Raw genomic sequence first — 23,395 nt, 5'->3', positions numbered from 1 at the left:
TATCTTGTGTTCACGTCAAAGTATCTTATTTCGCCTCAAAAATGTATTGTTTTCACCGCGAAATGTCCTTTTTTCGCCCCAAAACTTCGGCGGGCACCCAACGCGCCCCGCCCCCCCTGCCGCCGCGCCGCCCTCACAGCTCCTGCCCTCAACCAAGATGGCGGCGCGGGGAGCGGTGCCAGCCCTCCGCCTCTCTGCCCTTACGCCCGCCCGCCTCTGCGGCCGGCGGCGCCTTCCGCGGCCACGTGACGCGTTCAAGAGCGCCGCGCGGGACCGGCGGCGGCGGCGCGATCAGGTGACCCCGCCAACGGCCGCTGCCTCAGCGCGGGGGGGAAGGGGGGAGCGGAGGGGACGGGGACGGGGCTGGGGCTGAGGGGCCCCTGTGGCCTCCATGGGGTGCCCGGTCCGGGAGGGGGGCAGCAGGGCCCCTGTGAGGGCGGCCGGGAGCAGCGCGGCCCGCCGGGCGCCACACGCGCTGCTGCGGTGCCCCGGTGGGGAGCGGGGCCCGGCGCGAGGCCCGGCGCAGACACGGGGAGCGTTGGCACAGCGCCGGCGGCAGCGGGCTGCAGGGCGTCACGCTGCGCTCCAGGTCACCGCGTGCAGGGCAGGCACAGGTGGCAGCAGCCGTGCCCCAAAGCCACCACACGCAAAGCACAAACGTGTTTTATTCGCTGCCGGGCTAACCCAGCTGTCCTTTCCCAGGAAGGGTCCCCGGCTCCTGGCCTGTCCCAGCAGCCGCAGGATGTGGTGTCGCTGCGGGCAGCGAGGTGCCCTGTGAGCCCCGGCCGTGGGCAGAGGGCCTGCTCAGGTAAGGGACCAGCACGGCACCACCGGCCTGCAGCCACCCCACTGAGGGGGAATTCCGGCTTTGCTATCCTCCTCGGCAGGGACTATGTTATTAACAACAGCCGTATTGTAACGTTGTATCATTAAGCAGCTCCCTGTGCGGATGTTTTCAATGACCCCAGCCTGCTTTCCCATAGCAGCCGTACCGTGGATGTCCTTTGAGGGACTTCTTTAGCAGGAAAAACAAAAAACAGGCACACCGGAACGTAAGGCATTATGCAGCCTGGAAAGTTTTATTTCAAGTCAGTGAAGTTTCAGGAGGAAAAGTAGGTCGGTGGAATATAGCCACAGCTCTCCATCTTTCCTGCAGGTCTCATTTCTGCTTGGATGTACCGGAGACTTCCTCTGAGTTTGTATGTCACGGGCTATGCTGAGAGCTCCTTGTGTCCCAGGGGTCTCTGCTTTTTCAAGCACATGTACACACACAGCTGCACGAGAAGTGCCTTGTACCTTCTCATAGCAAGTGTTCAGAGAGAGCACAGTGAACCATCCCTGTTCCATTACTTACTCGCTTAAGAGTAATTACTGGAACTTGAGCTAAAAGAACCTTGTAAAGGTGTTATAGTCAATCCCTCAGCCAGAAAGCCTGATCATTTTTACCTAAATTTTCTCTAGCCTGCTCTGAAGGCATACAACCAAGGCCTACAACATGCATCTCCTTCCTCTTGCAGCAACCTCGACTCTTTGGTAGGCAAATTTATGATCTCATAAAAGTTGATATACATCCAAATGGCAGTTCCTCTCAGCTCAGAAGCCTTTTCCTAAATTGTTCTCCTAAAGTCTATCTTGTTAATATAAAATCTAAGGCACTATAAATCATTCCCATCACATCCCATTGACCATTTAAGAATGATTACAGAAATTTGAGCTGAAAGAGTCTTCAGAAATGATCTAGCCATATGCAAAAATTTCAGATTTTTCTCCTTTTTCTGAAGAAAAGCGGATTCATGTGCATTGTACAAAAAGAAGCCAATTTTTTTTGAATATAGCATAACTAGAAAAAGCAAGTTAGATCCTGTGCAGCATGATAAGCCGTGCCCACATCATAATGACAAGAAATGCAGCAGGACTTTCACAGATGTATTTGAGTTGGCTGACAACTTCTGAAGTGATCTTAAAATCCGCACTGCAATTACAGCTGGAAGTTTAAAATGATGATAGCACCTTTTCAGTACAATTGAACTCCCAGGAAAGCAATTTCTCTTGCCTTTGGGTTTTAGATCATGCAGTGCGTTGTAAATCACTCCTCCACAAAACTGTGCGCAAAGGATAAGGTTTTCTAGTAAATCTCTCCCTTAACTATTGCACCACTGGAAAAAAGAAAAAAAAGGCATTTGAAGGTATATTACATAAGGTGCCTTAGGGTCCTGAGTTATGTAATTCTGAACTTGGATATATGTGGAGATGAACATGCAGCAACATAGGTTTCTTCCCTGAAGAATCCATTTAAAAATGTTTGTGCATAGGTTTTTAATCAGCTTCCTCTTTCAATACCCACCAAATCTGAAAGGCCAAAGGACACTGAGGACTTCTCTTTCCACAAGCCTCGTTTGGCAGAGACCATTGTGCTTTACAAATCCCAAGAAGTTAAGTTTTGCAAGGACAGTTTATTTACCAGGGAATAAAATCTCTCCTCCCAGCAATAAATGATCAAATGCAAGTGTGCCTGTCTCTCAGAAGGCTGGTACCTGTGGTTTTATCGGAGCAGAGGTGGGTTCCCCAGGTAAAGGATGGTGACTGACCCATGAAAAAAAAATAGTTGCTCACCTTGCCTCTTTCTGTCCTTCATTGTAAGGCTGCTTTTGTCATTAAGGGGTTTCCTTTCTTCAAAGGCAGGCTAAAGGTGACAGCATGCCTTCCCTGGATATAAACCTTAAATCTCAAGTGTGCTGGGGGATGAATTTGTGTGAGATGCCAGAAAGAATTTATACACAGTAGTTAGAACCTGGTGGCTTCTTTCTTCTCACAGACACAAGGAAATGGCTTTTGTTCATACGCAACATAGTAACTCTGCAGGAAAGTATCTTGATATTTTCAAACCTTTCAAACCAGTGTTTTTCTTGGTTGTCAGAGGTTGGGGAACAGATTCGAGACTGGTTGGTAACTGGCCACCTCTACAATACCACTTCTGAATTATTTTTTCCTGTTTCTCTTGTCCCAGTCTGACACTTGCCTTTGATTAAGGAGATGAGTGACTTTGCCTGTTCTATTGATCAGAATAAATTACCAGCAGCTAATTTATGGACCTCACAAAAGTGCCTTTGACATGGGGAATTGTGCTCTGTTGTTCAGGTAATTGGGTTGTCAGGAAATGTTATTGGTTACTATGCAGCATCTCTTATAGAATATGGGCCTGTTTCATGGAAATGGACAAAATCTTTTAGACTTCAGCTTCCAAGTTGTGAAAACTGAATAAGAAGGAAGTAAGCATTCTTGATAGAAGTGGCAGTAGGAAGAATGTTTTGACTGCTAAATGTTGATTTTCCTTCTCTCATTTCTGTAAAAAGAAAATTACTTCTCTTGTGCTTGTTCAAATATAAGTTTAGGGGGCTTGGTGGTTGCCAGTGTTTGCAGATTCAGCTTAAAAAGTGGGGAAAAAACATGCTGCTTAGGACAGTATTCTTACCATGAGTGAGATTCAAAATCTTACCGTTGACTCTTTGATGTCTGAGAAGGATAGAACAAAGCTCACCTTTTTTTCTGGGTGTGTTGCACAGACAAACTTGTTTCTGTCGCACCACTAGAGAACATAAAAAAAAAAACAAACAAAAAAAACACTAAACCAACAAACAAGCAGCAGGAAGGTGTTTTTACAGAGGGTGGTTTTTACAGCCAGCTTCCACACTTGCAGGCTATGACACCTGCAAAACTGATAAAAGCAAGCAAAGGATTCTCATGAGACTGAAGGAAAAAGCAGCACAGGGGCTCGCTTGGGCTCTTTGCATGAAGAGCTTATACCTGAAAATGTTTGGGCTGTTGTTTTTCTCTGATGCTGTAAAATGGGAGTTTTCTATCTGAAATTACAGGAGGCAAAGTAACTTAAGTAGTTCCAGCTTAAAATTGAAACAGCAAACCTAATCTTTTCCGATGGTGCCTTCCCTGGCTGTTCCTGCACATGCTGTGTTTTAATACCTGTGTGTTGGCCATATGGTGGTACAGTACTGAAAACTCATTGTTATGGCCCCAAGTGAGAGGTGAATGTAAGGAAGGGCTTGCGTTCTTTTTTAGTTACTGGAACTGTGTCAGTGGGAAGGTTGGTACTGACACCACTAGCTGCAGGAAGGTTTAGGTAATTAGATGGCTTTTGTGTTTAGGTCTGCACCCAGTGAGAATCGTTCTTCTATCAATGTCTCACTTTGTCCAGCTGCTGTAAGGTGAGGTGCAGGGAGATGCAGTGTGGGATGCCATGTACCGAACAGAGCATCTTTGCAGTGTCACAGCTTTGTCCCTCGATATCAAATCACCAGAGCCTCAGTGTGACAGCCAGAGGCAGGTCTAGCTGGCCTGGGTGTGCTCTGTCCAGCCACAAACACAAGAGTGCACGTGTACTCTGGTGACCTGCAGTGGTGGCCGAGTGCAGTGCAGACCTCAAATGGGCCCTGAGACTGCAGATAGATCTGTCAAAATGCTGTTGTGCTTTGGTCCTTTATATGTCCCATATCAGCAGTGCTGAGGATGATGGGCTGGGTTTGTTTCTATCCTGCTAGCTCTGGAAGTCTCATCTCAGGAAATGCTAAAACTTTTTGATTCTGTGGGAACAGCAGCCGAGACTGCTCTGCTAAGTCAATGTGAAACAGTCCTGGTCAGGTACTGCTCTGTGTGAGACGAGGGGAGCCTGATGACTTCCACAGCCTGGAAGCTTTTTGGCTGATGACCATGGCAGTTTCTGTACACGCAGGTCTAGTTTTCTTCTTCGGGAAGAACTCTGTGCTTACACGAGGAGTTTGCCCACCCCACAGCTTTGTAGACCCAAGTGGGAAGGAATGGTTGAGGAATGGCTTTTCTCCACCAGGCTGACTCCAGGCCCACCACTGATGGCTGAAGCAGGGCTGTGGGCAGCCCCCTTCTGCTGTTACTTCTGTAGGAGCTCTGTGATTCTTAGAACTCCCCTGAGAGCTTTGGGTTATCAAGTACCCCTTGTTGCAGCTGCATTGTCTGCAGAAAGGCTCATTTATTGAGCACAACAGGCTGCTGTTTGGGCGGGATTCCATTGGCAGCCTGTGCCTGACCTGGAGACCTTTGATATTTTGGCTGGGAGACTAGTTGTCTGTGCCCTGCTTGGTATTTCCCTGTGAAATCCAGTCAAGGTTTTCCTTTCTCCAAGAGACGTAACCCTTCCTCCCACTCCCACTCATTTTTGAGTCCAAGCATCAGTGAGAATACTCTTAGCCGAAGAAAGGTCCACCCCTTCCTGCAGTGAGCACAAACCACCCCTTCCCCGCTGGAGAGCACAGCGTTCCTGCTCAGGAGGTGCCTCTGAGGTCCTGCAGCTGGGCACATCTGCATTTGCAGCTTTCCTTCCTGCGAGGGACTTGTTAAATGTACGGTACAGCTGCATATTGCCAGCATCAGCATGAGCAGGAGATGCCCAAGAGACTGGGCTACTTTGGGCTGGTATTTCCAGTGGATCCTCATAATGCTGATGTCTTTGCTGTTACTGGGGAACATGAAGCCATGCTGGAGGGGTTCATTAATTGTTCTGATGGGAAGAACACGCTTGCTTATACCATGCTTACGTTTTGATCTTGGTGATATTTTGATCTACTACGTGCCTTTGAAATTACATGGAGTTTTCTTCCTCTTTTTCAGAGAGAAGGGTTTACAGAGACATGGAGCTTGAAAGAATCATTCGAAACACACTGACATGTTTCATCCAGTCCCACATCCCTGCTGCAGACCTCAGGTATGTTGAGGTCCAATATCGTTTTAGCTTGAACTCTGTATTAATTGGCTTTCTGCACATTATGCTGAACTCCAAGTGGAATATTACAGCTCTGCCGTATTGCTTTTCCTTAAGTCAAATCCAGGATGCAGGTAATTTGCACAGGCTTTGCTATAAATCCTTGAACAACCATCTTCCAGCATTGAAATCAAGTAATGCCATTTCTTTGATGACCAAGATGATTAATTTTTGTCCAGTATTATACATAAGAATATGGAATTCCATTTATACACAGTGATCCCACAGGGCTTTCTGAGCATGCACCACTATGTCTGGGCTCTCCCTGTTCTGAACTCTGCCTGCACGAAAAGATACAGCCACCTTGAGGCTAGAGCACAGCTGCTGGTTCTGCAGCCAGTGGCAGCAATAACACAAGTGCGGAGCAGCAAGCAGAGAATGCTGCATCCCACAGAAATTGCAACTTGACAAAATATAATGAGATCACCTAGAACAGCAGTCAACCCAGAAAAGTCAGAGTTTGAGCACTTGGAATGTTTTGGGTAGTTCTAGACAGGTGCTGTGGCTTTCATTCAGTGCTGCCTAGGCAAAAGAACAGCACGCAGTATTTTCTGAACTTATCTGTGAATGCTTCCCACTCGACTACAGAGCAGCTGCTTGGCTTTACTGGTGGGACCTGCCCATAAGATACAGTCCACATAGGTTCTCCTACTGCTGTATTAGAAAGACACAAGGTTAGACAGAGTAGGCATGGAATGAGAAAGAAAAAAATAGTCCTGTTGACCCTGCTTCCATGTCCTATGTTCTCTTTGTCTCCAGTGGGATGGATGATGTTTTCTTTTCTTACATCACGGCTGTCCTGGAAGAGCTGGGCTCACCAGAGTCCTCTGAGGAGACCTTTGACATGGACACCTTCATAGAAGTGATGGAGGCTTACATTCCAGGCTTTGCAGAGATCCCCAGGTACGAGTGCTCCTGCCTTGTACGTGCATGCCACGCAATGGGTGTCTGGACCCAACCAGCTCAATGACATGAATACTTTTGTTGTACCCAGATGGGGAGGTGTTAGTACCAAACCTGTGCCACGATGATTAAGACAGGCATTGCCTGAATACATAAATGATAATCCCAGTACAGTTTGCAAGCTAGGTCCTTGGCTGTCTTAAACACCAGTTTTGTTTATTGGACTTCCCATTAAACCTTGTCTTTCTATAAAGAGGTAGTCAAGAAGGAGAGGCTAGTGCTTTTATTCCTCACACTAATTATGCAGCTTCTGTCTCTTGCAGTGGGGATGTTTGTGAAATGATGTTCTCTCTCTCAGAAAGGCTTGGTGAAGCACGCAACAAAGGTGAGTTACACGGTTTCAGTACAAGCAAGTATATTCTGCACATTTTCAGTCCTAGTGTTTGGAGTTGAGCAGTGTCACAGCATAAAACAATCTAGTTCGCAAAACTTAGGATCTTACAGGCTAGCCTGAATTGGTTGACTTTCTTTTCTTTATAATTTTCAGCCAGGTTTTTGATGTAAATACACGGAAGGCTTGAGTCATACGGAGTACTGTCCAAGAGGCTGGGGTGAAAAACACTTGACCAGATCTCTAAACACCTCTGTTGAGATAAAATCCAGAGTAAAAAGAAAGTCATAGCACATACAGGGATGTTTGCCAAAATTCTGCTATAGGTTAATCCTGAAAGTGAGATTTCTGTCTCCTCTGATAGCCATCTGACTAACGGATAGTACTGCTGGGCAGCCCATCTCAGGTGCATCACAAAATAGAGATTAGACTTTGAGCGTACTCAGAGCTCACTTCCCATTCACTCATGACCCCTGTCACAGATGCAAAATCAGCTGTGATGTGCTCTCTGGCCTGTGTTATGCAGGACTGCAGAAGACTACCGCAGTAAGCACTTTCTGATCTCAGTGCTCACAGATCAGCTGATAGCTATACTAACCATCCCCAAAGGCAGTTCCTGTTGGAGAGCAGACAGGTGAAGTGCCTGGATATTAAACCATACGTAACAGGGTTGGGTTTTGCCTATCTAACAACATCACTGCTGCCTTACCAGGAGCCAGAAGGCTACACCATGTAGAACAGACAATCCTTTTATCTTGCTTGCTGCTTTCTTGAACTTGACAAAACCTACTGCTCTGGTGCCCCCCATCCTACCCTTTGAGGATCCTGATACAGCCTTCACGTGGAAGGAGAATGCCATCCCAGCTTTAGACAAGATAGAACAGAGGTGAAATCCTTACAGACACACAGAATGAATCTGTAAAAAGAGATGCATCAGAGTAAGCTGACCACAGGATGCACTGGGTCACACACAGGCTGGAACCACCATTGTGTATTCCTAAATTTAAAATCAAAGTGATGCTTTAGTTCAGTGAAGGCAGGAGGAACAGTAGTGCCTCCCAGTTTTGTCATTTAAAAGAGATTTACTTTGGCAAATGATGTACTAGCAATCTAATGCTAACAGAAAGCACAGAGCTCTGGCCTCTGTGGGGCTGTTGCTCAGTAGATACCACTGTGTCTTTAAGAAAAACCTGGCCAAAAGGCTGCAGAACCCAGGAGTGAAGCACCCTCTGAAGACCTGACCAAGGGCCAGGAGCCTGGAGCTGGAGCCTGCAATGGGGAGAGGCTGTGCACTCCAACAGACAGAGCCGAGTCCCAGGTATGTCCACGCCACAGGGTGACAGCGTCACCTAGCACTAGGCTGTCAGCAACACCTAAGTCATTTTCTGGCTCCGACAGGAAGCACAGCACAGGCTGTGACACAGCGTCGTTGATGCCTGTGATCTCCCACATTGCGTGGCCTGAGCAAGACAGCGTCAGTAAGCGGAACAAGAAAATTAAGTGCTGCCAGAAGAGCATGAGCCATCACTCTGGCTCATCCTTCCCTGTCCCGAGGTAGTAGGGCAAGAGAGAGCTTGTCCCAGGGCTCTCCAAGATCCTACAGCAGTGCAGTAAGGACGCCTCTACAGCACTAGCCAGGCTCCACCCCACTTTACCCCATTCCACTCACCTCAGTTGACAGTTTGAGCCTGATCACTCCCTGGCTGTGATGCAGTATCTAGTAGCCACACCTGTGTCAGTCCTGAAGACACCAGTCCCACCCACAGTGACCTGTGCTGCGTACATGCTGAGCTGAACCACACAGTCATTGGCACGGCAGTCTTGATCCCGCAGCTCCAGTCAGCGTGCCCCATGCTGCAGACATTGCAGTGCCTAGTAGGCCCCCCACCTCCTTACCCCAAAGCTCTGCTTGCTGTTTCTCCAGTACTGGCGTCTTACTGCTCTGCAGTTCAATCCTTCTGTGTCCACAGCATTCTAGGAAATGTTGCTGCTGTGCTTCCTTCTGGTGTAGCTGCAGGTCCCCGTGCTTAGGAGTGTCATCCCTTTCCGATCAAAGGGCACATAACCTCAGAAGGGGAGGAGTTCAAGCATTTGAACCACAGTGCCCAGGAAGTTCACTCCTAGGGGATAAATAGCAGGGCTACACAGGTGAGGGAACAGAAATCCTATTTTAAAGGCTGAAGTAGGGAAGAGATTAAGGGATGCTTTGTCCTTGCAGATACAATTCCCTTTTAGCTTCAGGAATGGGATTTACAGTCACTCTTTAGCTGAATGGTCTCTCTCATTAAAAGGCAAATTGAATTTTCTGACTTAATGCAAAATCAGAGCTTTGTCTCTCTTGCTCCAACTAGGAAGGCAACAACTTGAAGGATGGCACAGAGCTGCTACTGGAGATGTTCCCTGCCTGTACTGTGAGCCAGGCAGAGAAGGCACTAGCCATGGCCCTGGGGAACTTGGAGGAGGCAGTGCAGTTAATTGTGGAAGAGAAGGTGGAAATTGGCCCAGCAGGTGCAAGTGTGAAGGTAATGTGCTCTAAGCTGGGCAGCACCAAGCCGAAGAGCTGTGCAGAGCTCAGATAAAGACAGGTATCCCAGCTGCCTACCACGAATGGGAACTCTGACTGCAGGAACTTTCCACGCTCCCAGCAATGGGCCAGGAAAATCACCCAAAACACCCCCCTCTCCCTCCCTCAGCTCTCCAAGTACAGGCTGTGCCCACACCCAGCCAGCACCACGGAGCTGCACGAGGCACCTCACTTCCCCCACGGGCTGGGAGTACTGCATCAGCAGCTGGACTGGGCTGAGCTAGCAGGGCAGCTGCGCACCCTGTGTGTTCTGCTGCTTACACACCTGCTTTGTCTCCTCCCAGGAACTGGTACGGCCCCGCAGAGTACCTAACCATGAGGAACTGAAGCAGGTTATCTTACAGAAGTAAGTACCCAAAGAACCCCACATTCTGCTCACAGTAAAGGAGATAGCTGATTCACATGTAGCTGAAAGATCTAAGCACAAGTATGACCTTTGGCTGGGAAAAGAGGTTGGGGTTTCTTTCAGAGCCCTGGCACACAAACAGCTTACCTCCATTGGCTGGGTCACAGCACTGGCTGTGTGTGAGGTTTAAACCTCCTGCAGGCATACTGTAAATCACAGCATTGTCAGCTGAGGCCCCAGTTAAAGGTTCAAGGCACAAACATCAGGCTGCAGCTCAGGTAACACGTGGTGCCTTGTAGAACTACAGCAGCTCATTCATGCCTCCATCCTTGGAGACAGTCCAAACAAGTCTAAAGATATCTTTAAGAGACTGTACAACAACATTGGGAAGATCAAATCTCAGTTGCTGAAGGTGTGAATTCAATGCATTTAAAGAAACCACTCCAAAGGCTCCCTAAAGACTTCTGGGGAATGAAAGTGGCTTTAGATTGGTTTACCTTTATTCATGTCCAAAAGCATTTTATTCTCAATAGAAAACCCACAGTATGGTTTAATCGATCCATTTAAAGATCTTGGCTTTCATGAGTATTCTTCTGTGGGCATGCAGTTTCCACGTGTCTGTCCAGCCAGTCTATCCATCAATCTTTTCCACCACTTCGCATGCTTATCAGTGAGTGAACAAACAACTGATGGTCTAGGGAAGATAAAGCAAGGCAGAATAGCATCCAGACAGAATTAACAGTCCCTGTCCTTGCTGGTCTCCTGTGCAGGCTTCTTTCAGAGTCAAATGCAAGGGAACAGAAAAAACAAAACAAAAAAAAACACCAGCTGATAGTTACATTTCTAGGAACTTCACTTTAATGACGTTTTGGCAACATCCTGTACTTTAAACATCGTTCAAGCACAGGTACAGAGAGCAGATCACCATAGCTGAAGATACGCGGGAACAACTGTGCTAACCACTGAGGGAGAAGGCATGGTCAGCTGTGCTGCCCACCTGTGAAACCAGCTCCAGTACCTCAGCAGTACAGCAAGCGAACACTTGGGCCCTGACGTTTCAATTAAATAGGGAAAGAGGTGATGCTTTTACAAAGTTGTTTCCAGCTCAAATTTGTTTCCTAGTCAAGTACTACATAATGTGACAGGCATACCATCTCTTCAGGGCAGAAGCAACCAGCTTGGCCCTCTGATTTTACCTCATCTCCTTTGGCTGCCATCACTCAGACTGAAAAGGAGCAAAGCTACCCCAGTGTTAGAGCATGCCAGACCTCAGCAATTCTCCATTTTACAGGGACTATCCGCATTCTCAACAGCCTGAGCTTTTCATACCATTCACTTAGGGCCAAGGATGCTACTCCAGGAGAATCCTGCTGGATTCCCACCAGAATGATGACACACTTCTTGCCCATGTCATCCAAAGGGGAACCTTAAACACTCCTAGCTGCAATCCAGGCAAGTAGGACACATTGCACAGCCACAGACCAGCCAGGAAAAAAAGAGATGTAGGTTGTGAATAGCCCTAGGCAATGCACATTGCAGCATTCACCAAATGCTTCTTGTGTTTCAGATACATGATGGTGGATAGTGCAGAAGATCAGAAAACACATCGGCCAGCTCCACCAAAAGAGGTGAGAAGAGAGCAGTTCCAGCTCACCCAGAGTTTGAATGCCTTTGGCTACAAGGTTTAAAGAGCAGGCCACAAGTCCAAAGAGCAGAGGCAGTCCCAAGGCAGGAACATTCACAGAGCCACTAGAGAGCAAAAGGGAAGGTTAGTTTACAAAAGAGAAGATTAGTTTAGTCACTGCAGGGTCTGTCAGTACCTACCACTGACTAGCATGGTTCCTGCTCTGCCATCCCTCCCCCCCGTCCAACAGTTTTGTTTGCCTTTTTAGCCAAGATTCCCCACAAAAAAGACAGGTAACTCCTCCCAACCTAGTCTTGCTGTTCCTCCGCCCCCAAACACAGCTTTCCTTACACTTGTCCCTTCCCTTTCCCCAGCAGCCATCCACTTGGTGTTTGTCTTTCCTCTCCAGGCTCCCAAGAAGCTGATCCGCTATATTGATAACCAGGTGGTGAGTACAAAGGGAGAGAGGTACAAAGACATCAAGAAGCCAGAGAGCGAGGAGATGAAGAAAACTTACATCAGCCTCAAACCAGCCAGGAAGTACAAGTTCCACTGACAGCCAGGTCCTCCTGCTCTTCAGCCTCCACCTCGCTGGCCAGGCGTGGGAGGAAGGACAGGTGGCACTAGGGATGAGAGGGGACTCCTTCACCCCACCCACCACTAACTGGAACTAACCTGGGAGCCAGGACACTGCTTTCAGCTTCCTGAACTAACCCAGCTGACAAGGACAAGCCTCTCTGGGGGTAGCTGTCCTTCTGGCCCCAGGGGCACACCACAGCAGCTAGCAGGGGCCTGGGCATTCTCTGCTATTCCTTGCATGGGACGTTCTTAGATCTAAGATATGGCTTGTGGTTTTGCAGCAAGCTTTTTAGAAGTTTGTGTGCACTTTTGCTTTGAGTGCAAGTGCCAATAAAGACGATGCAAACTGGTGTGTAGTTCAGCTGCACTCTGCCTCTAATCCCTCCTGGGGCAAAAGACAGGAACTGGGCTCTCCCTGCCAAGATAACCTGCAGCGCTCAAAAAAACTCCAGCCAACAATATGGACAGGGCCCCTGCAATTTCTCTCCACTGTTGAACGTGGACACTACAGCCACACAACATAGAGCGGGATGTAGAAGCAGGCTGGGGCACTACTGAAATGTAATTCAGAATCTGGAAGAAACAAATGGTGATGACCAACTGCTCTCAGTGACAGCACAGCTAGGTTTGGTGCTCTTCCTCTGGTGAAATCGTGGTTAGGAGCATGTTCCCCTGGGAAACAACTGCCTTGCACCCGCCTAACCCAGCGCCCCGTGGCAAGGAGCTAGGTCTGCACACACAGGTTGCCACGCTGCACCACACCAGGCCTTTGGTGCCAGGCTAGCCGGGGCTACAGGATGGAGCTGGGCTCGCACTGGCCACCTCCCAGAGCGCGGAGGAGCCCACCCTCTCCTGAGGGGAGAACTGGCAGCTTTTCTCCATTCTGCTCCAGCTGACCTGATTTGGTCTCAACAGCTCTGCTGGCATGCCCTGCATGCCCGCCCCAGGGGACGGCAGTCCACAGTCCCCAAACTCCCCTGCTCTCTGGACAGCTGCCACTTGGAGATTTAAAATACAACAAAAAAATAAATCCTGACTATTAGCTGGTCTAGCCAAGGCCTGTTCAGCACCACAGTGTTCCCACAAGTCCCTCGCTCTCTCCCAACCACTGCAGAGGGAGTTACTTTCCCAGAAGGCACCAACAGAGCTCACTCACAAACACGCAGTGGCTGTTAAACAGCCCCAGAGACGAGAGTGAGCCCCTCTCGGGCCAGCCTCACCAGCAGGACCAACCTCTCCCTCTGCACGTCTCAGCAGCACCCGGCTCCGGCATCCTCCGGGGATCCCAGCGAGGTGTTGGTCCCCCCTCCCCAGCAGTCCTAGATCTGGAGGTTAATGAAAGGGGCGAAGCCAGCCATGTCCTGCAGGAGAACAAGAGCTGTCTGCGGCAGAGGCTCCACATCCAGCTCCACTCCACGGCTTCGGAGGACGCTCAGGCTGGACTCGGCCACGTTGTGGCAGTGCTTCACCTTCAGCGAGCGCAGCTTGGGGCAGTACTCAGCCAGGACCCTGCCAAGAAAGAGCGCGTGTGGGTTGCAGGCCAGGACTCCTGAAAGCACAGTTCCCAGCTCACCCTCCTCTGCTCCCAGTACCACACGTGCAGCATCCTTTGGGAACAGTGCTGCGGCAGTCTGAGAGGAACTCAAGCAACACGGTCAGATCCCCAAACTATCTCCATGACACACCAGGAAATTTGCTTTTAGCAGCACATATCACCTCTCCTGAATGCCTTGCTAGTGGCTTCTCCCCCAAACTGCACTCTAATTGCTCTCGGCATGAAGCAATCTGGCTTCCCCCCAGATCTCTTACCCACACCCCAGCCACCTGCCTTCTCCACCCAGCTTCCCCGTTGCTCAATACCTGATGGAGTCATTCTTGACTCGCAGACACCCGGTGAGGTCCAGGTGCTCCAGCTCGGGGCAGCACTTGGCGGTCTCCTCCACAGCCACGTCGCCCACGTTGGCGTTGACAGCCAGCGACAGGGACTTGAGCCTGCTGCACTTCTGCACCAGGTAGCAGATGGCCTCGTCCTTCAGCTGCCGGCAGGCCGTCAGGTCCACGGCCTCCAGCGCCTTGCAGTGGTCGGCCAGGCTGCGCAGGGACAGGCTGTCCACCCACTCGCAGTGGGCCAGGGAGAGCCGCCGCAGGTTGGGGCAGCTCAGCGAGATGGCCATCAGCGCCTGGCAGCTGAGCTGGGCGCAGCCCTTCAGCTGGATGTGCTGCAGGTGGTGGTTCTGCCTGATGACCGGCAGCAGCTCCCCGTCCGTCAGCCAGTCCGAGCAGCTCTGCAGCGCCAGCAGCTGCAGCACCTTGTTGTCCTGCAGCAGGGTCAGGAAGGCGGCTCTGGGGATGGCGGGTGCGATCTGCGGGGGGAACACGGGGATAACGGGGCTGCTGAGAGCGTGCTGAGCCTGATGCCGAGCTCCCAGAGACCCGCTCCCTTCCTCTCATCCACAGTGGCACAGAGGTGACCAAAGCCCCTTTCCCGACTCCAGGACAAGCCCTGCTGCCCCAGCTCTGCCCCACACAGCAGCAGGCGTGCTGCCACAGGGTGCTCCCTGCTCCGTCCCTTGCCTCTGCATTTATACACTCGTGCTGAGCTCCACGTCCCTGCTCTCCAACAACCGTGCCAGAGCACCCCGGGCGTTTCACGGCACCGCTGCCCCTCCATGCCCTGGGCAGCGCTCCGCAGGGCCCGCACAGGCTGTGCCCACCCCGGCAGCCCCGCTCAGCGCACACCCCACGGCAGGGACCAGCCGGGGCCGTGCCGCCCTCGCTGCCAGCAGCCTGCCGAGGAGGGCGGCATTGCTGGGCCCTGAATCACCGCCGCTCCTCTCCTCTCCTCGCCGAGCGCGGCCGCCCAGCCGCGGGGCCCCCAGCCCGGACCCAGCGCCCCCAGCCCCGCGCCCCCCCCGCGGTACCTGCGCGGAGTCGAAGCGCCGCATGTTGGCCAGGTAGAGGCGGACGAGCTCGCGGAAGGCCCTGCTCACCCTCCGCAGGCTCAGCAGCTGCCGCAGCGGCAGGAGGCGCAGCACGTGCGGCACCAGCACATCCTCCCAGGGCAGCGCCAGCAGCCCGCTCATGGCCGGCACCGAGACCCAGCGGGAGCCGCACCGCGAGCGGGACCCGGACCCGGACGCGGACCCGGACCCGCGGCTCGGCTGCCGGCGCCGCAGTGACGTCACGCGGGGGGCGTGTCCCGCGCCACCGCCCCGCCCGGCGCGGGGAAAGCGGGCGGCCCCGCGCATGCGCAGTGCGCGGCGCTGTCCATTCAGCACCGGGGCAGGGTTAGGGGTAGGGGTAGGGCCGGGTTAGGGTTAGGGTTAGGGTTAGGGCAGGGTTAGGGTTAGGGTTAGGGTTAGGGCCGGGTTAGGGTTAGGGTTAGGGTTAGGGTTAGGGTTAGGGTTAGGGTTAGGGCAGGGTTAGGGTTAGGGCAGGGTTAGGGTTAGGGTTAGGGCAGGGTTAGGGTTAGGGTTAGGGTTAGGGCCGGGTTAGGGTTAGGGTTAGGGTTAGGGTTAGGGTTAGGGCAGGGTTAGGGTTAGGGCAGGGTTAGGGTTAGGGTTAGGGCCGGGTTAGGGTTAGGGTTAGGGTTAGGGTTAGGGTTAGGGTTAGGGTTAGGGCAGGGTTAGGGTTAGGGTTAGGGCAGGGTTAGGGTTAGGGTTAGGGTTAGGGTGAGGGTTAGGGCAGGGTTAGGGTTAGGGTTAGGGTTAGGGTTAGGGTTAGGGTTAGGGTTAGGGTTAGGGTTAGGGTTAGGGTTAGGGTTAGGGTTAGGGTTAGGGCAGGGTTAGGGTTAGGGCAGGGTTAGGGTTAGGGTTAGGGTTAGGGTTAGGGTTAGGGTTAGGGTTAGGGTTAGGGTTAGGGTTAGGGTTAGGGTTAGGGTTAGGGTTAGGGTTAGGGTTAGGGTTAGGGTTAGGGTTAGGGTTAGGGTTAGGGTTAGGGTTAGGGTTAGGGTTAGGGTTAGGGTTAGGGTTAGGGTTAGGGTTAGGGTGAGGGTGAGGGTGAGGGTGAGGGCCGGGTTAGGGTTAGGGCCGGGTTAGGGTTAGGGCAGGGTTAGGGTTAGGGTTAGGGCCGGGTTAGGTTTAGGGCAGGGTTAGGGTTAGGGTTAGGGCAGGGTTAGGGTTAGGGCCAGGTTAGGGTTAGGGCCGGGCAGGGCTCAGCGGAGCCCTTGCCCCGTGTCCAGGCTGGATGCCCCATTCCCTCCCCACACGTGTAGATGTTCCCTCTTGGCCCCATTTTAGGGTTCCCGAGCTATTCTGCAATAAACAACCCGCTCGTTACTGTGTGCCTGGGGTGTGCTGCCCCTCCTGCCCCCTGTCCCCCCTGCCCGTTTCACCTTTCACCCCTCGAACCTGCAGGCGGAGGGCAGGGCTTTGCTGCAGGGCGAGGCAGAGCAGCCCCACAGCCCCGTGCTGCAGCACCGAACGTGTCCTGGGGGGCTGCACCACAGAGCTGCAGATTTGGGTTGTTTCAGCCTAAATTCGTCTCCCTGGTGTGGTGGCTTCTGGGGCCCTGAGCAGCCCGCTGGCCCCCAGGCTGCTCCCTCCCCGGGGAGAGCACTCCCCCCAGCCAGAACCTGCTGCCTGCTTTCCTCCAAGACCATCTTTTCCCTGAGCATCTTTTTACCAAGAGATACTCCCACACAACTGTTCCCTTAACTGCTGTGTAGGGAGATTATTTATGGCTCAAACTGCGCTGGGGCCCCACCTCCCACATCCCCAGGACAGGTTTTACCACGCCGGCGTTCTTGCCTTCGTCCCGATGGAGCGATGCTGGTGCTGGCAGACACCCCGGGGCCGTGTCCTCACCCACCCTTAGCAGGTGAGTGCCACCCCCGTGCTGGGGAGCAGAGGGCGGCCAGAGCCAGGGGATGCCCACGTCTCCCTGCTGGGGACCTGGGCTGGCAGGAGGGCCCTGCTGCTGATCTTTTACCACCTCCTTGCCTGGGTGAGCACCGGAGCAGCATTTCTGTGCTGAGCATCAAGGAGGGGGGTTTGCACCGTTTATCCCCAGCCACCCACCCGGCGGAGTAACAGATAAGTGCAGCAACCCATTGCAGACTCGGCTTATGCTGCAGTGGGTTTTTAATATCTAGCGAGGATGTGGTTGGGTGTTGGCACAGAAGGGATTAATTAGAGCCGTGTAGTTAAGCCCTGGCCCCGAGGGAACGCACATGGCCTCACCGGTTGCCCCGGAGCCCTCGGTGTGGAGACAAAGGGAGCTCTGCTGCCTCGCCTCCCCCGGGACTCCTGCAGGGCCAGGCTCCCCATGGCCATGGTGCTCCCCCCAGCTGGGTGAGGAGCTCCCACCTGCCTCACAGCCATGCTCGCGCTGGCAGGACCACCGAGGCCAAAGCACAGCCCCAGAGCCTTCGACAGCAGAGGGACGTGCCGGGGGTCGTGCCGTGGCTCCAGTTAGGCTCTTCCAAGGAACAAGTTGCTCACCGGGCTGCTCCGGTGACACCCAGACCCTTCTGGGCTCAGCAGGGACGGGAGCACTGCAGGGCTGTGGAGGTGAGCAAGGACAAAGCCGGCAGTAGCTACACAGAGCTCTGGCTGGGCTCGGGGAGCCGGCAGAGACCAGGAGGTGGAAGGGACGGCGTGGGGCCGGAGAGGCTCCTGCAGGATTTGGTGCCAGGTGACAGCGAGTACAGGGGCTTCTGCTCCGCAGGCGTAGGGCTGCAGGAAGGCGAAGGGCTGCGGCCAGGGGCAGAGGTGGGTACGGGAAGCAATGGAGCCAGCAGGGCGCAGGTGTGGCTGGCCCCGGTGTGGGCACGCCAGGAGAGCTCTGAGCTCTTCCACTTGGTTAAATTTGTCGTTCCGGCGGCGGCTTAGAGAAAAGCCTCCACCCCCCCTCCCACCGCCCTCCTGCCATCAAGAAGCTGCTGAAGGAATCAGGTCGCTGATCCCGCGGCAGCGAGGCCCCTAATTAGCCCAGCTTTGCTCGAGCCGGCCGGGAAAGCCGTCAGTGTGCGAGGCAGCTCGGGGACCCGCGGTCCCTGGCGTGGGGGAGACGGGCTGCGCAGGCAGGAGCCTGCAGGAGGAGGGGAGAAAATGGCAGTGCTGCCATGCATTAAAGATGAGGGGAGCGTGCTGCTTCCTCCCGGTGTCCCTGTGAGATGGGGACACGCTTCTGGGTGACGGTGAGGGCAGGTGGGCACGGAGCCGGGCTCGCCATCGGCCAGGAGAGCAGCACGAAGGGGCAGCTCCCCCAAATTCCTGCTGAGGACACTGCAGATGTGCGAGGCACCGGCTCTCCTGGGCCTCTCCCCTCTTGCACGCGTGGTAATGATGGCTGGGCTGGCTAATGAAGTGCTCTTTAATCGCGCATCGATCGGGCAGCGAGTGCTGGCTGCCAGCCACCGCGTGCAGGCCGTGGCCAGGTCCCCACCGCCGCGCCGCTGTCCCCGTGCGGGATCCGTGCGGGACGCGTGGGGTGGCGGCTGGGTTTCTCTTCCCATCCTTGAGGTTTCTTGCAGGTGGGGTGGCGTTTCCCACCCGTGGGCAGCCCGGGTGGCCTGGGACCCGTGGCACCTTTGGGGTTTTGTCCCCGCGCTCCCTGGCCAGCGGTGCCCTGCAGGTGCCCACGGCGGGTGGCACAGGGACACGCGTGGGGCCGGGGTCACGGCGCTGCCCCGGGACGCGCACCCTGGGGATGCTCCCGGGGGCCACCGCCGGTCCCGGTGCCACCGGGGGGGGGGCGGGACGCGGCTCCCCGCGGGGCTGCCATTGGCTGCCGGGGCTGTCAGCGGGGCGGAGTGACGGCCCCGCGCCGGGATTAGCGCGGCGGGGAGCGGCGGGCTGGGGACGGTGGCACCGCGCCGAGCCGTGCCGGTGGCACCGAGCCGTGCCGTGCCGTGCCGTGCCGTGCCGTGCCGTGCCGTGCCGTGCCGTGCCGAGCCGAGCCGTGCCGAGCCGAGCCGAGCCGGAGCCGGGCGGCAGCATCGCGGAGCAGCGGAGGATGCGGCGGCGGCGGCGGTGCCGGTAACGGCGGGGCTGGGGGCGGGTGGCCGCGGCGGGGCAAGGCGCAGCACCTGCGGGTCGCGGCGGGGCTGCGGGGACAGCGGGGACGGCGGGGAGCGCCCGGCCGGGGGCTGCGTCCTCGCTGGGTGTCACATCCACTGAGCCCGGCCACACGCCAGGTGCGGGGCGAGGGAGGACGGGCGGAGGGCGCGGGGGGAGCACAGGTCCCTGCCCTTCCCTCCCGTCTCTACCCCGTTCTTTGCCCCTTAAAAAAAAAAAAAGATGGTTGTTCCCTCGCATTCCCCACGCGTCTCGCGTGGGTGTGCGCTTCCCCCGCAGCACAGCACCGCCCGGCGCCTGCTGCTTCCCCCTCGCCGCCCCGCTCGGCACCGGCACGGCGCAGGGGCCAGCAGGAGCCCCCGGCCACCCCCTGGGCTGCTGAGAAGCTGGGAGCAAGTTTCTTGTGCACCTGAGAGGTTGCACTGGGAAATGAGCCCCCCACCCCGGTGTGAAGCCCCCCGCCACCACGCTGCAGCTCCCGAGTTTTTCTCCCTGGCCGCGTGTCCCCGCTGCTCGTGGCTCCCTTCCCTTCACACGGCTTCTGCCCCGGGCAGCGGGACCAGCAAGGCCCCCCAGGTGCCTTTCAGCCCAGCCCCATTCATCACGGTGATTTAAAGAGCATCGTTTTGATTCATGATTCAAATCGGCAAGCAGGAAGCCTCGGCTACATCATTGATTTTTCATCTCGGCTGCGTTTGTGCTTTTTACCTTTCATTATTTAAGAAAGGCTCACTCCGCTGGATGGAGTAACAGGCTGGCTCCGGTGCCTTGCAGACGGCGTGGCCTTTGCTACGAGTGTGATGATCTTCCCTCGATAACCAGGAGGACACGCTGTGCTCATCCCATTTATTTTAGCAATAGCTCGTCTACATGGAGATAGGCTGTTTTTTATAGATTTGTTATGTTACAGTGGATGCCGGCTATTTTCTGCTGATAACTTTTTCCCTTGGCATGTGTGTCAGTCCACATTTAGATAAAAAGTGGAATTTCATCTGAAATATATAAACCCAGCATTTTTGTTATTTATCAGTTAAGCAACCTTGAATGTGAATATAACCATAACAGGGGAAAAGATTGTAAAAACAGCAACTGACATCTTAAACGCAGAATATTTTCTGCAGCGAGTGAATTGCAGACTGCTGCTGCTCTGTAGGAGCCAAATTTTTCAGAAGTGTAGTAGTGCAGATAGAGAGGCGCCCGCCCCACGTGGGTGATTTGGGCTGTTTTATTAAGAGTTATGTCTCTGCATCCCTCGAGCCTAAACACCACTGAAAATCCAGCCCTATGCCCTTCAGTTTAATCCTATCTGGTTTGCACTGAGAAATGGGGAGAAGAAATCATGCTTTCCTCCATTTGCAACTAGCGTCTGGTTTCTTGCTTTCAAGTGGCGAGATCCAAGTGCGGGAACGAGCACCTCTGCATGCGGGGAAGCCAAAAGCCGCCAAGGCTCCTTTGCGGTGCACCAGGAGTTCAGAGGAGCCTGGGGAAAGCTGAGTCCACATCTTAGCTGCCCTGTGAGAAGGACCAGCGCAGGCAGCACTGAGGGTGTTGGCACCTACCTTCCCCTGCAGTGCCTCGGCACGCTGGGGTGACAGGGATCCCCAGCAGGGGAGCAGTCCCGAGGCAGGGGCAGGCGAGCCGGGGTCGTGTTGCTGGCACAGGCGCGCTTGCCCCCCCCGGGGTAGGACTGTCTCACCCACTGCTTTTTGGATCTGCTGGTGTTGACAGCTCTGTCTGCGCCACGGATCGCGGCTGCAGCATGTGACGGGGTGACATACTTTACAACACAAGTTGACCTCCAAAGAGACAGGCTTCTTGCTCGTGCTGATGGTGTCAAACTCCTTCAGTGAGTGTAATCTGGGGATGTCTCTGTGATCCAGGGTATTCCCCCTTGTTGAGGTGATTTTAGGTGGCTACGGGCAGTAAAAGTATTCAGCAGCATGCTCTCCCACCCTGTCTGGGTGGTGCTGGTCTACAGGGGCAGCGCCTGAGCATCCAGGGGACCCAGGGAAGGAAGAAAGCCCCTGGTGTGCCCAGAGCCTGGGCAAGGAGCTGCTGGTGTCCCCGCAGTGGGGCTGGTGTGATGGGCACTGTCTGCCTGCGAACACCTCATGCTTCCTGCTGCAGGAGGGAGCTCGGGCAGGGCTGTCTCACCTGGAGCTCTTTCTGAGCTGAGCTGCCATGAGGACAGGGCACCCACCCTCTGTATGTCCTCTCCATTGCCCCGGCCCCCTGTGGCCTTGTGGAGGCTGATCACACCGCAGATCCGTTTGTCCCCATGCCAGCCTCCTGTTCCTGAGGACCTGTCACTTCTCCTGGCATTCCCAGCCCCCACTTGTTGAAGTCCCTCTGGGGGCTTCAGAGCCGCCCCGGTGCCCTCTGTTGTGCCCTTGCATCAGCCTGGGTGCGGGGCAGTCGGGGCTCCTCTCAGGCCACCTGTCTGCAGGTGCTTGGGCCAACCTCCACCCGACGCCCACCTCTGAGCAGCATCCCCCTGTCTGCACCTCCCCACCCCGCGCCCCCTCCTCTCACCACCTCTCCCTGTCCTTTAGGGCTGCCTGAGGATGCGTCGCCCTGCCCAGCTCCGGACCTGACGCCTGCATTCCCCTCCCCATCAGCATGGCACAGGCCGGGGGCCTCGTCCACCTCCCCACAGCTGAGGGCTGCTCTGCCTCACCCCCACCCTTCTCCCACCCCGGAGACCACCGGCCCTGGCCTCCAGCCGCCGCCAGCCCCGATCTGGACCACCGCAGCCCCCCGCGCTGCCTCACCCCCAACCTCAACGCTGGCCGCCTCCACCTCCTGCGCAAGGGCCTGGCCCCCGACGCCCGCCGCAGCCCCCTCGGCCTCTACAACAGCACAGGCTCCCTGGCCCGCAAGCCGACGGAGACGGGGCCCTTCGGCAACGGTGGCTGCCCGGGTGGGGGGCGCCTGACAGCCCCCTGCACCCCGCGGAGGGGCCAGCACGTGGCGGGGCTCACCTCACCTGGCAGCCGCAGCCCGCTGGTGGCCCCTGAGGGACGCAGCTCTGTCGTCACCTTCCGCTTCATCGAGAAGGCCAGCGTGCGGCCCCTCGGCGGCCCCCCGGCCCCCCAGGAGAACGGGCCCTGTGCTGTGGAGCCCGGTGAGGGCTGGTGCATGCCCCCTGGCCAGCCCCAGCCCCAGCCCCAGGAGCGGCTGCTGCGCAAGCTGAAGCTGGAGGCCTCCGTGTCCGACCCGCTCCTGGCCGGCAGCAGGTCCCCGGGGGAGACACGTCCCCGCGGAGCTGGGAGGGACGCCGGCACCCTCGCCACCAGCTGCCTCTTCAGCTCCCTCACCAACGGGCTGCAGGCCCCTCCAGGGGACGTCCCCGCCGGCCCCCGGCCACAGGTAGGTGCCTGTGACCCCACAGCGGGCTGAGATGTCCTGTCCCAGCCCTGCTGGCCACTGACCGCCGTGTCCCCCCGCAGGGCAGCGCCTGGCCGTGCCCCCGGCAGAGCTCAGCCCATGCCCAGCGCATCGCCAGGGCCAAGTGGGAGTTCTTCTATGGCTCAATGGAGGCCCCGAAGGCAGGTAAGGTGTCGGGCAGGGACCTGTGGTCTGTGGGGGGCACAGAGCCCTGATCCACTGGGACTTGGGGTCGAACGGGGGCTCTGGGCTCTCTTCCAGGCTCCTCAGCCCCCCTTGCTGAGCCCTCCCCGAAGCCCGGCTGCCTGCTGCCCATGGAGCCGCAGAAGTCAGTGCCCGAGCATGGACTGAGCCACGTGGAGGTGGAGATCGAGGTGTCCCCGCCGGGCAGCAAGGAGCACGGCTCCTGCGAGACGGGCATCATCAGGAGGACGGTGAAGTACTCCGAGACAGACCTGGACACCGTGCCGCTGCGGTGCTATCGTGAAACCAACATCGACGATATCCTGGCCGAGAAGGATGAGGTGGATTCAGCTATCGAGAGCCAAAAGGACAGCGAGAGCAACCCCAGCTTCGTGGGGACGCCAGGACGGAGGAACAGCACGCCCGAGGGGCTCCCCGAGCACAGCGCCAAGCGCACGAAGGACGGGCTGCATGGCAGAGACGTGGAAGAGGACGATGAGGTGTTTGAGGCCATGAGGAAGGAGAACAGGGAAAGGTGAGGCTCAGCGTCTGAGGGCAGAAAGCGCCCCTCGC

General features: G+C 55.3%; 3 protein-coding genes and 1 long non-coding RNA gene across 9 annotated transcripts in view; 2 read left to right on the top strand and 2 right to left on the bottom strand.

Moving 5' to 3' along the window:
* LOC137859963 (uncharacterized) overlaps positions 1-216 on the bottom strand; it is a 177,421-nt gene extending 177,205 nt beyond the window's left edge. Inside the window, exon 1 of the long non-coding RNA XR_011098688.1 lies at positions 15-216. This is a non-coding gene — a long non-coding RNA (uncharacterized lncRNA). The remainder of the gene's footprint in view (positions 1-14) is intronic.
* CUEDC2 (CUE domain containing 2) lies at positions 143-12,589 on the top strand. 4 transcript variants are annotated; one of them, XM_068689639.1, is made up of 11 exons: positions 143-295; positions 703-808; positions 5,656-5,749; positions 6,566-6,709; positions 7,033-7,094; positions 8,285-8,418; positions 9,452-9,622; positions 9,794-9,874; positions 9,969-10,030; positions 11,598-11,658; positions 12,064-12,589. In XM_068689639.1, exons 1-11 carry the CDS (start codon positions 158-160, stop codon positions 12,208-12,210), a joined length of 1,200 nt encoding a protein of 399 aa, XP_068545740.1. In that variant the 5' UTR covers positions 143-157; the 3' UTR covers positions 12,211-12,589. The 4 variants fall into 4 exon arrangements, with proteins under 4 accessions (XP_068545740.1, XP_068545737.1, XP_068545738.1 ...); XM_068689636.1 differs by lacking the exon at positions 9,794-9,874 and having other exon boundaries at positions 144-295; XM_068689637.1 differs by lacking the exons at positions 143-295; positions 9,794-9,874 and adding an exon at positions 4,161-4,220.
* On the bottom strand, positions 10,866-15,426 carry FBXL15 (F-box and leucine rich repeat protein 15). Its single transcript, XM_068689640.1, has 3 exons — positions 15,155-15,426; positions 14,094-14,596; positions 10,866-13,742 (listed from the first exon to the last, which is right to left on the bottom strand). The coding sequence occupies exons 1-3, from the start codon at positions 15,314-15,316 to the stop codon at positions 13,553-13,555; spliced, it is 855 nt and encodes a 284-aa protein (XP_068545741.1). The 5' UTR covers positions 15,317-15,426; the 3' UTR covers positions 10,866-13,552.
* A 3,600-nt stretch (positions 15,427-19,026) lies between these two features.
* PSD (pleckstrin and Sec7 domain containing) overlaps positions 19,027-23,395 on the top strand; it is a 31,500-nt gene continuing 27,131 nt past the window's right edge. For 2 of the 3 annotated variants that reach the window (XM_068689626.1, XM_068689625.1), the window contains exons 1-4: positions 19,027-19,213; positions 21,805-22,621; positions 22,702-22,804; positions 22,901-23,357. In XM_068689626.1, the coding sequence (XP_068545727.1) occupies positions 21,872-22,621; positions 22,702-22,804; positions 22,901-23,357 (1,310 nt within the window). In that variant the 5' untranslated portion in view covers positions 19,027-19,213; positions 21,805-21,871. The remainder of the gene's footprint in view (positions 19,214-21,804; positions 22,622-22,701; positions 22,805-22,900; positions 23,358-23,395) is intronic. The other variant, XM_068689627.1, reaches the window with a different exon arrangement.

Source organism: Anas acuta, chromosome 7 (genome assembly GCF_963932015.1).
Source record: "Anas acuta chromosome 7, bAnaAcu1.1, whole genome shotgun sequence".
Taxonomy (NCBI): Eukaryota; Metazoa; Chordata; class Aves; order Anseriformes; family Anatidae; genus Anas; species Anas acuta.
Note: the sequence above shows the minus strand (reverse complement) of the source record. Positions and strands in the feature narration are given on the sequence as shown.